This window comes from Carlito syrichta, unplaced genomic scaffold (genome assembly GCF_000164805.1).
Source record: "Carlito syrichta isolate Samal-C Ts95f unplaced genomic scaffold, Tarsius_syrichta-2.0.1 Scaffold315826, whole genome shotgun sequence".
NCBI classification, from domain to species: domain Eukaryota; kingdom Metazoa; phylum Chordata; class Mammalia; order Primates; family Tarsiidae; genus Carlito; species Carlito syrichta.
In genome coordinates, this window is record NW_007259922.1 from 567,018 (window position 1) to 578,737 (window position 11,720).

Here is an 11,720-nt window from a genome sequence, read left to right on the forward strand (position 1 = left end):
AAAAAAAAAAAAAAAAAAAAAAAAAAAAACTTATGCAAGGAAAGAAAGAAAAAAAAAGGGCCCAAGAACATGAATCAGTGGGTAAAATAATTCTGAACTTTGAAGCACTGAATGTGAGTAACCATGCCAACAAACTTAGGTTTAGTCCATCTCTCCAAGTAGAAAACACAGTCATTTTGCACAAGAAAGTCATATTTTTTTCTGAAATCGTTTATATCTGGTATTCATGCTGCTAAGGTATACCACCATTTTGGTTTATCCAAAGTGATATAAGTGATTATGGAACTAAGATACTAAGTTAACATATAAAATAGGAATCTGCTGGGCGCGGTGGCACGAGCCTGTAATCCCAGCACTTTGGGAGGCTGAGGTAAGAGGATTGCCTGAGCCCGCGGGTTCGAGACCAGCCTGGGCAACATGGTGAGACACCCCCTGCTCCTGCCACAATACAACAACAACAAAAAATTAGCTGGGCTTGGAAGGCTGAGGCAGAAGGATCACTGGAACCTAGCAGGTGGACAGAGGTGGCCATGAGTGTGCCACTACCTTCCAGCCTGGGTGGCGGAGTGAGACTCCAACTCAAAAAATAACAAAATAAAAATAGATAAAATAAAAGAGGAATCCCACAAGATACAAATTTTCAAGTTATATTCACCCTCTGCTGATGCTACCTGAAAAAGTGTTTCAGAGTTAAACGGTAATATTCTTGTTATAGAAGTGCACATATAGTAAAAAATAAACATTTGACTTATAGTCCCAGATACTTGGGAGGCTGAGGCAGATCTGAGAATCGTCTGAGCACAGGAGTTCAAGGCTGCAGTTCCATATGATGGTACCTATTTTGCACTCCAGCCTGAGTAACATAGCAAGGCCCAATCTCTGGGAAAAAATTCTGGTTTTTGTCTGCATTCCTAGCAGAGATCCCGAAACCCTTGGAATTTCCTGAGTAATAAGAGTGTCTTTTGGGCCGTGCATGATGGCTCAAGCCTGTAATTCCAGCACTTTGGAGGCCAAGGCGAGAGGACTAATTGAGTCCAAGGGTTCGAGACCAGCCTGGGCAACTTGGTGAGACCTCGTCTCTACAATAAATAAAAAAATTAGCCGGGCGTGGTGGCGTGTCCTGTAGTTCCAGTTACTTGGAAGGCTGAGGCGGAAGGATCGCTTGAGCCCAGCAGGTCAAGGCTGTGGTGGCCGTGAGCATGCCACTGCTCTCCAGCCTGGGCAACAGAGTAAGATTCTGACTCAAAAAAAAAAAAGTGTCTTTTGTATGCTAATTAATAACTCCAGAGGGTGAGAGGAAGAGCCCTAGACAGCAGTTTCAGGATGGGGGCTGGCCACTAGTGATTAGAAGATTAGAACTCAGTGGGGGCTCCGTGGCTCAGCCTGTAATCCCAGCACTTTGGGAGCCTGAGGTGAGTGGATTGCCTGAGCCCGCGGGTTCGAGACCTGCCTGGGCAACTTGGTGAGACCTCATCTCTACAATAAATCAAAAAATTAGCCGGGTGTGATAATGCGCGCCTGTAGTTCCAGCTACTTGGAAGGCTGAGGTGGAAGGATCACCGGAACCCAGCAGGTCGAGGCTGCGGTGGCCGGGAGCGGCCACTGCACTTCAGTCTGGGTGACAGAGTGAGACTCCAACTCAAAAAAAAAAAAAAAAAAAAGATAAGAACTTTCAGCCCCAATCCTGCCCTCTCTGACATCTGCAGGAGAGAGGGACTGGAGATTAAGTTCAATCACAATGGCTGATTATTTAGTCATTCATGCCTATATAACCATACCTTTATAAAACCCTCTAAACAGCAAGGTTTGGAGAGCTTCTGAGTTGGTAAACACACCCACACGTCAAGAGGATGACACACCCTAACACCTGTGCTCAGGAACATTCTGGATTTTGCCCTATGTACGTTTTCATCTGGCTGCTCATTTGTGTCCTTTATAATGAACTCTATTAGTAAGTACAGTGTTTTCCTGAGTTCTATGAGTTGTTCTAGCAAATTATCAAGCCTGAAGGTGGGGGGAATGGGAACCCTGAATTTGTAGCCAAGTCAGACAGAAATGTCTGTATTCTGGGGCACAGGGACTTGGGATTGGCATCGGAAGTGAAGGCAGTCTGTAACAGTACTGAACCTACAAAAAGGTGAGTAGGCTTATGTTATCTGGAAAATTAGTTTTAGAACCACGTACTGCTTGGGAAATACTGGATAAACAAAAGCAGCTACTGGCGACTGAGTGCTCCCAGCCCAAAGTGTCACACCCTTCTTCTAGAGTCTTCACTGAGGTCCTGGACAGAGGCATCAGCTCCCTTCTACACGTGAGGACACAAAGTGAAGCATCTTGCCCAAGCTGTGGGTAGAGCTGGGATTTAAGCCCAAGTCTGCCTGACAAACAGTATATTTTTTCTTCTATGCTTTCTTTTAAAAGAGATGTAACTATCATCAACCAGACAAAATACTAAGAGTTTTAAAAATTACCTTCCATATAAAATATACAACAAGCCGGGCATGGTGGCTCACGCCTATAATCACAACTCTGGAAGGCAGAGGTGAGAGGATTATCTGAGCACAGGGGTTTGAAAACAGCCTGAACAACATGGCGAGACCTTACCTCTACAATAAAAATCAAAAAATTAGTCGGGCATGGTGGCGCATGCCTGTGATTCCAGCCACTTGCAAGGCTGAAGTGGAAGGATCATCTGAGCCCAGCAGATGGAGGCTGCGGTGGCCGTGCGCGTGCCATGGCAGTCCAGCCTGAGTGACAGAGTGAGACTCCAACTCAAAAACAAACAAACAAAATATACAACAAATCCGCTGAAGATTTTAATTGGCTCTAACCACACATTTTGGAAACAACCAGATGTTTTACATTACAAAATTTACAGTATCACAAAAAAAATCTGTGATATTGTTGGCCATAGCTGTCAAAGTGTATAATGGTATTTAAGATGCCATTATAGAGCCACTTTTTTTTTCTTGCAATGTAACCCACTGGCACTCTCAAATGCATTAAGATCAATCACCTAAAAACAATACTATTTTTTTTAATAAGCATATCCATTCATTTATTCTACCCTCCATCTTGAGTGTCCACGATGTGGCAAGTGTGTGTGCAATGAACTGCAGACTTAATCAACACTAATAGATATTTGCAGCAAAATCCAGGATTAACACATGGCAGAGGGAGCCATACATAGAAAGTGCTCTCTTCTTTTTGGATAGAGGTAGGACAGCTGGGTTGGCAGCCAGGAGGTTTTCAAGGAAGTCCTCGTAGAAATTCTTTTTTTTTTTTTTTTAATTAATCAATATTTTTTATTATGGTAACAATACTATTAATAGAGACAGCAAACTAGTTAGGATGGTGGCAGCGGCTAAAAGAGATAAGATGTCAGGAAAACAAAGGTGAGGCCAGGGCCCAAATCTTGGGCTTAGCCTGAATGCTGCATGTGTGAGGGGCTGCAGATAAGTTAAAGGAGATAATGTGTTTGGAAATCCACACCCAGCCAACTTCATCTTAGAGCCATGTGCAATAAAAAGAGGTTAGCTTTTTGAACAACATTAAACTTACTTTTCAGAGTTTAACTAAATGAAAAGAACAGACGGGAAGATCAATTAACATCAAAAAGGTCTTGACATTCCTAGAACAAAAAAGCTTCCAACAGGGTATGAATCTACCAGCCTTTAGAATCCAGAGGCCTAATTAACTTAATTGCTGTAATCAAATAGAAATCTTATAATGCTCTCTAGGAATTGACTAATGCAAAGAAGGAAGAATGTTCAGGTACCATGATTTGAGTTGTTTCTTTCTTTTTTATTTTTTTGGAAATTTTTATTATTTATTTATTTTATTTATTTTTTCTTGAGTAGGAGTCTCACTCTGTTGCTCAGACTGGAGTGCAGTGGCACGCTCCCGACCACCGCGGCCTCAACCTGCTGGGCTCCAGCGATCCTTCCGCCTCAGTCTTCCAAGTAGCTGTAACTATAGGTGCACAATACCACGCCCAGCTAATTTTTTGATTTATTGTAGAGATGAGGCCTTACCAAGTTGCCCAGGTGAGTCTCGAACTCGCGGTCTCAGGCAATCCACTCACCTCAGCCTCCCAAAGTGTGGGATTATAGGCTGAGCCACCGAGCCCGGTCTGAATTGTTTCAAATTACACAATTCATGGTACCATCAAAATTTCTACTAAGCTATCAAATTTTTTTTAGAACACAGAAAACTGAGGATAAGGCTAAAGTCCCAAAATGTCTAAGCTATTAACTATCAACAATAGTGCAAGATTCCATGTAAATATAAGATGGCAAAGAGACTGGTGACACTAGATCACATTTCAAATGATAATCTGTAAACCAACTGCAAATTCATTTTTGAACATCAGCTGTTGGTCAGATGGAGGAAAACTAAAGGAATAAGCGTTTCTTTCCAACGTTAAAAACTGCTGAAGATACAGTGGATAAGACAGTTCATTTTTTATCATCGGTATCAGTTATCTATCAAGAAAATTTTGATATATGAGTTCTAACAGAAAGAACAAGATATCACGTTTACTTTTTTTTTTTTGAGTTGGAGTCTCACTCTGTCGCCCAGACTGGAGTGCAATGGCCGCTCCTGGCCATCGCAGCCTCAACCTGCTGGGCTCCGGCAATCCTTCCGCCTCAGCCTTCCAAGTAGCTGGAACTACAGGCGCGTGCTACCACACCCGGCTCATTTTGATTTATTGTAGAGATGAGGTCTCACCAAGTTGCCCAGGCGGGTCTCGAACCTGCGGGCTCAGGCAATCCACTCACCTCAGCCTCCCAAAGGCGCGGGATTACAGGTGGAGCCACTGAGCCCGGCTTACTTTTTTTTTTTTGAGTCAAGAGTCTCTGTTGCCCAGGCTGGAGTACAGCAGCACAATCATGGTCACTGCAGCCTTGACCTGCTGGGCTCAGATGATCCTTCCCACTCAGTCTTCCAAGTAGCTGGAACCACAGGCATGTGCAACCATACCTGGCCAGGCTGATTTTTTGATTTATTGTAGAGACAAGGTCTCTCCGTGTTGCCCAGGCTGATCTTGAACCTGTGGGCTCAGGCAAACCTCTTGCCTCTTCTAAAAAGAAACTTAATGCCTTCTTCTTCTTCTTCTTCTTTTTTTTTTTTTGAGTTGGAGCCTCACTCAGTCGCCCAGATTGGAGTGCAGTGGCCGCTCCCAGCCACCGCAGCCTCGCCTGCTGGGCTCCGGCGATCCTTCTACCTCAGCCTTCTGAGTAGCCGGAATTACAGGCATGCGCTACCACGCCCAGCTAATTTTTTGATTTATTATAGAGATGAGGTCTCACCAAGTTGCCCAGGCGGATCTCGAACTGCCTTCTTCTTAAGGGCAGGAAAAGTCTATGCTACAACAGATTATACTTACAGAAAGCATCTACACCAGTATCGGATGGGGCAACAGGCAATTATGCTACAAGACAGGTAGTTACAGTGGAGCGCAACTCTACCCTGTTACTCCAGCACTGTAGTTATGCTTTCTATTTTTTTTTGAGTTGGAGTCTCACTCTGTCGTCCAGACTGGAGTGCAGTGGCTGCTCCTGGCCACCGCAGCCTCGACCTGCTGGGCTCCGGCGATCCTTCCGCCTCAGCCTTCCACGTAGCTGGAACTACAGGCGCACGCTACCACGCCCGGCTAATTTTTTGATTTATTGTAGAGATGAGGTCTCGCCAAGTTGCCCAGGCGGGTCTCGAACCTGCGGGCTCAGGCATTCCACTCACCTCAGCCTCCCAAAGTGCGGGATTACAGGCTGAGCCACTGTGCCCGGCCTTGTAGTTATACTTTCTTAAAATGGCACCTAAACACATGAACAAGAGGATCTGTTTTTCTGGATAAACTTGAAGCTTCTTGAGGGCAAAGATCTTCTATTACTCACGGAATCCCAACAGAAGTTACTATGGGCATTTGAACACATGCTGATGAAATATGACGTCAGCTAGGTAAGTCCCAGTATCTTTCCTTCCTTCAAACTAGGTGGCAAACTGCCTCATTTGTGTTACTATATCTGAGTTCATATAAAAATCGACACATCATGATAAAGAGAAGCTTGATGCTACATTCTCAGAAGCATGATTCACAAGCAGCCTCTAAAGCCCACTTGCAGGAACTAGATGTGACGCGCGCACATGCTCAAGGCTCCCCTTAACAAAGAGTGGCCGACAGGTGGAAGCAAGACCTTGCTTGGTCTTTACATGTCAGAGGAACCGGCTTTGGGCCTCACGTGCCCTGGGCTCCTTCCACTGCCACATGATGAGCAACAAGCTCCTTCTTCTGCAGGGCCACGGAGCTGTTCTGTCGCTCTTGTCTCATTCTGAGCCATTCTGGCTGAGCATGTACCCTCTCGGCCCCACAGACAGATATTGTTCTACACAGGCCTCCAGCTCTAAGGGGACACACAGACAGAGACAGCCGTTTGAGATATCTCCCTCTTAAAAATTCCAAACACATCACCTGTGAAGTTCTGTTCTCATTGTCCCGTATCCTTTCCTTAACCAGCCGCACAAGAGATGCAATGTTGTAAAATTCTGCTTCTTCCAGCACGCCTAGAACAAGGACCAGATTTTAGTCAGAGACGTGTGTGAGTTCACCAGAAAACCCCAAGAAGAGGCTGGAGGCTACATGCTTGCTAAAAACTGTATTTTTCAAATGCAAATCTAGCCCCTCTTCTGCCTAGCAAATCTCTCTTTGCTGTTCAGAGCATACCCACGATCTTTTCTCCAACATAAGTGAGTGTCAAATCCCAGGGTCTGCCCTGCTCACTCCATTTCATCCCTCCTGTTCCCGACCTAGCATCTGCCCATTAGCCGCAGGACACTTTTCCCATATGTCGCTTAGTTCCTGGAACTGGTCATGTTGGACACTTCCTGAGCTTGCAATTTTTACCCAATGTGCCCTAAAAAAGGAGTGTGTGTATAAATTTATGTGGCCAAATTTAACAGGATGTGAATTATCTGAACAATAGAAAAGGCAATCATTGAAAGACTCCTATGCTGAACAAAATCAAAGGCCTCAGATAGGACAACTATGAGATGCGTGATCCTATACCAGGACAAACTTTGCTATGAAGGTCATTATTAGGACAACTGACAAAACTGGAATATAAGCTGGAGATAAAAGTATCAATAACAGGCCGGGCTCGGTGGCTCAGCCTGTAATCCTGCGCCTTTGGGAGGCTGAGGTGAGTGGATTGCCTGAGCCCGCGGGTTCGTGACTCGCCTGGGCAACTTGGCGAGACCTCATCTCTACAATAAAATAAAAAATTAGCCAGGCGTGGTAGCGCGCGCCTGTACTTCCAGCTACTTGGAAGGCTGAGGCGGAAGGATCGCCGGAGCCCAGCAGGTAGAGGCTGTGGTGGCCGTCTGGGCAACAGAGTGAGACTCTAACTCAAAAAAAAAAAGTATCAATAACAAATTTTCTGCATTTGATAACTGTACTGTCTGTGGCTATGTAAGAGAATATCTTTGTTCTTGGAAAATACAAATTGAAACAATTTGAGGGTGGTGGCTCACACCTATTATCCCAGCACTTTGGGAGGCCGAGGTGAGAGGACTGAATGAGCCCATGGGTTTGAGACCAGTCAAGGCAACTTGGCGAGACCTCGTCTCTACAATAAATCAAAAAATTAGCCAAGTGTGGTGGTGCATGCCTGTGGTTCCAGCTACTTGGAAAGCTGGGGTATAAGGATTGCCTGAACCCATCAGGTTGAGTCTGCAGTGGCTGTGAGTGTGCTACTGCCCTACAGCCTGGGTGACAGTGAGACTCTGACTCAAAAAAAAAAACCAAACCTTAAATTAAGGGGTGAAATCTGCAAACTATTCTCAAATAGTTCAGAAATAAAAACTGTGGTGGTAGGGAGTTGGGAGAAAGAATGGATAAAGAGGGAGACAGGGACAGAAAGAGAATGATTGACAGTGCAAATGTGACATTAAAAACTGGTGAATATAAATAAAGGAAGTTCTTTGTACTATTCATCTCCCCCCCAGAGACAGGATCTCACTCTGTGGTGCAGGCTGGAGAGCAATGGTGCTATTATAGCTCACCACAGCCTCCACCTCCTGGGTTCAAGCAATCTTCTTGCATCAGCCTCTCAAATAACTGGGACTACAGGTACATACCACCATACCCGGCTAATTAAAAAAAAATTTTTTTTGTAGAGACAGAGTCTCACTATGTTGCCTAGGCTGGTCTTGAACCTGGCTAAAAGCCATCCTCCCTCCTTGATCTCCCAATGCACTAGGACTAAGGTGTGAGCCAGTGCCCAGCCTCTTTGCACTGTTCTTGCTCTTTTCTCTAAGTTTGAAATTGTTTCAAAATAAAAAGGCTTTATTAGTCAGATGTAGTCTCAGTTACTTGGGTGACTGAGCCCAGAGGATAGCTTGAGCCCAGGAATTCAAGGCTACAGTGAGCTATGGTCATGCCACTGCACTCCAGCCTGAGTGACAGGGTAAGACACTGTCTCTTTAAAAAAAAAATAAATAAAGTTTTTAATTAGAAAATATACTTAAGATTTCTCTTTTCAAGAAACAAGATTACCCACGAGTTGGTAATGGTTGAAGTTGGATGATGGGTACATGGATTCATTGTACTATTCCCATTACTTTTATTATTATTGTTTTTTTGTTTTTGCTTTTGTTTTTTTAGTTGGAGTCTCACTCTGTCGCCCAGACTGGAGTGCAGTGGCTGCTACCGGCCATCGCAGCCTCGACCTGCTGGGCTCCCGGCGATCCTTCCGCCTCAGCCTTCCAAGTAGCCGGAATTACAGGCACGCGCTACCACGCCCGGCTGATTTTTTGTAGAGATGAGGTCTCGCTTGCCCAGGTGGGTCTTGAACCCGCGGGCTCAGGCAATCCACTCAACTCGGCCTCCCAAAGGCGTGGGATTACAGGCTGAGCCACGGAGCCCGGCTCCATTATTGTTTTTTTGTAGAGATGAGGTCTCACTATGTTGCCCATGCTGGACTTGAACTCCTGGGCTCAAGCAAAACACCTGCCTCGGCCTCCCAAAGTGCTGGGATTATCGGTGTGAGCCACCATGCCCAGCTTTATTCCCATTACTTTTGTATGTGTTTGAAATGTGAAGAAAAAAAAAAAGAGAGGGCAATTTCTTCTTTATTGGCTGAAACAGAGTTATTCTGTAGTCACTTCATTAACTAGAACAACCATTCTCTCTTACTCAGAGCCAAAGCTCCCAGATCAGGGTGCCCTGGATTTAGGGACAGCCCCCAATCTTAAACTGAATGCCTTTGGTGAGACCAAGCCAAGCTGTGCAGAAAGATGACTAGATCTCCCTACAGTCCAAATGCCCTGCAAACCAAAAAAAAATGAGGCAACTGATGATATACCTGGCAATGAATTAGAGAATGAATTAGGTCAGCTGCAAAACTTTACAGGGAAGCATGAGACCAGCGTCTTAAAAGAAATGAGGCCAAGCCTTTATTATTTTTGTACAGCTGCAAGTTCAAACTAAAATTGAAAATATAAATAACTGTCAGAGATGTCTTGCTTCTTCAGGCTATGGACATTCACTGCTACCACATAAAGAAATGTAAAAAGGATTACAGCAGTTTTGGATGTTCAGAAAGAACTCCTGAGGTTATCTGCAAAGCTGAGCTATCTATCTTCCTTCTCACTAGAGAAGCTGAACCGAGCGCTATGGGGCTTTTTTCAACAAGACTCCCTCAGCCAAGGATAGAGAACTGGAGGCTTCCTGCTCAGTTTCATGAACCTTTAACTACACCTGCACATGAGCTCGATGAAAAATCTCAAGCAAAATTCAAATTTGTAAGGCAGTTTTTAAAGATGCGACTTGACTTTTGAAAATGCCCAGTGCAAACAGTGTTCTCCTTACCTTCTTCTGCCAACTCCTTAGTAATGATGAGTTTCCCATGGCGGAGGTAGTTTAGGATAGGACCAAAGTAGGTGGGGTCCCTGTCAATCAGATATGCCCCTGTCTCGTCCTGCCAACCAAAGACAAGGGTATCACTGTAGGACTTTCAGGATTTTTAAAAACCAAGTCAGGACAAGGTTTCATCCTCTTTGCCAGCACCCTAAAACAATTCATTCCATCAACCAAAAAAATATTTCAGTGATGGCAAGTTTTGCTAGACATTTGCTTATCGCCAACTATTGGCAAGAAGGCTAGTTTTATGTATCTTGTACTTTCAGATAATTTCAGGAAGTGTTACAGATGTACAATCATACTCAGTTAGGCTTCTACTTACTGGTTTGAATTTCTAAAGTTTTTGCTTGGACAACAATTACCAACATTCTTTCGTGGGACATCTGATGTTATGAAAGGGAGAAAGAAAATGTCATGGCTGCTGCGTGATTTAATTCTTTGCTTGGGGTGGACATTCTGACTTCTCTATTGCCCGGGAACTGCATTCCTAATTCTAAGAAAACCTCTGTATAGTTGGCAATGTTCCTGAGCTCAAGGCCAACATCAGTGGGAGCCTGCATTGCCAGCTGTAATCTCACACACTCCAGCTCTGTGCCCAGAGGAAGCTTGGTACTGCCAGGACTTGGCTCTGAGCAGCTTTAATCCTACTCATCTTTACAGTAAAAAGGAACAAGAAGAAACTGGCTCACATTGCCACAAGGAAGATATAGATAGATAAAAATAATTCCTTTACAAACAAGGGTTTCGGAATCTCTTTAAAGTTAGGGCAGAACAGTTTTCATCAACCTGAGAGGTGGGGGGTGGGGTGTAAATGAAATGAACAAATATTTATGCAGCCCAGCTCTGTTGAGCTGAGTGCTATACAGGGTATACAGCGGTGTGAGCCAACATCAGTGCCTTTAAGTTGGGAACGAAAAGAAGAACGTGTAAAGTTGAAAAGAAATTCAAAGAGTTCAGACTGGTAATGGTTTAGGTGTCTTCACCTCTCAATCCTTTGGTGAGCAGCCATGCATCTTGCCAAACAGCATTCCGGGGTTTTCATTTTCCTTCTGTCTTAACCGGTCAGCCTAGATTTCGCACCAGCAAATGGTAACCTCTTTCCAAGGAACGCATTTAATCTCAAATATGGACCGAAAACAGTGGCTGTTCCCAGACAAAAGTTCTGGGACCAAGACCATAGGAAAGGAGTGTGATATCACAAGCACTACTTCCTGCAACCGTCGAAGCTCAACTTGGCAGAGGGGTCTGAGAGGAAGTCTGAGAAAGCTACAAAGATGCCTTAGCTCACCCTGACCCAGTTCCGGATGCATCTGGCATGGGCAGGGGGGCTGAAGAGGAGCCAGGGAAAAACCCATGCAGACCTGAGGGGTTGGGGTGGCAGGGGCAGAGAATATGAAGAAGGGGCGTGGAGTGGGTTCTCGCGGGCGCGGGTGGGCACCGTGTAGGAAGGAGGCGCTGAGAACGAAGGGAGGGGTCAGAGAGAAAGCCCGGCTGTGCCTGAGGATGGGGAAGAGTGGGGGGGGGGTCCTTGTGAGGTCCCCAGGGTTGGCATGAGGCCAGGGGGAGGACCCGGCTGAGGGGGTTGCCGGCGAGGAGCATGTCTCAGGACTCTGGGGACGTATCTAGGCGGAACGAGGGGGTACAAAGGCCCGGGGGCGCGCCCGAGGGCGGGGCACACCTTGTCTGAGTCCAGCTCCGGGTCCTCCTGGCAGCAGAGGCGGCAGAGAAAAGACTTGGGCTCCCGGCCTAGGGTCTGTCTGGTGGTCACGAAGTAGGTGCCGCCCACGTTCAGCCTGACCCA

General features: G+C 45.4%; 1 protein-coding gene across 1 annotated transcript in view; it reads right to left on the reverse strand.

The window, feature by feature from the left end:
• KCTD2 (potassium channel tetramerization domain containing 2) overlaps nucleotides 1-11,720 on the reverse strand; it is a 20,740-nt gene that overhangs the window by 8,630 nt on the left and 390 nt on the right. Inside the window, exons 2-4 of the mRNA XM_008073352.2 lie at nucleotides 11,598-11,715; nucleotides 9,869-9,977; nucleotides 6,473-6,564 (exon numbers count right to left, since the gene is read on the reverse strand). Of these exons, the coding sequence (XP_008071543.1) occupies nucleotides 6,473-6,564; nucleotides 9,869-9,977; nucleotides 11,598-11,715 (319 nt within the window). The remainder of the gene's footprint in view (nucleotides 1-6,472; nucleotides 6,565-9,868; nucleotides 9,978-11,597; nucleotides 11,716-11,720) is intronic.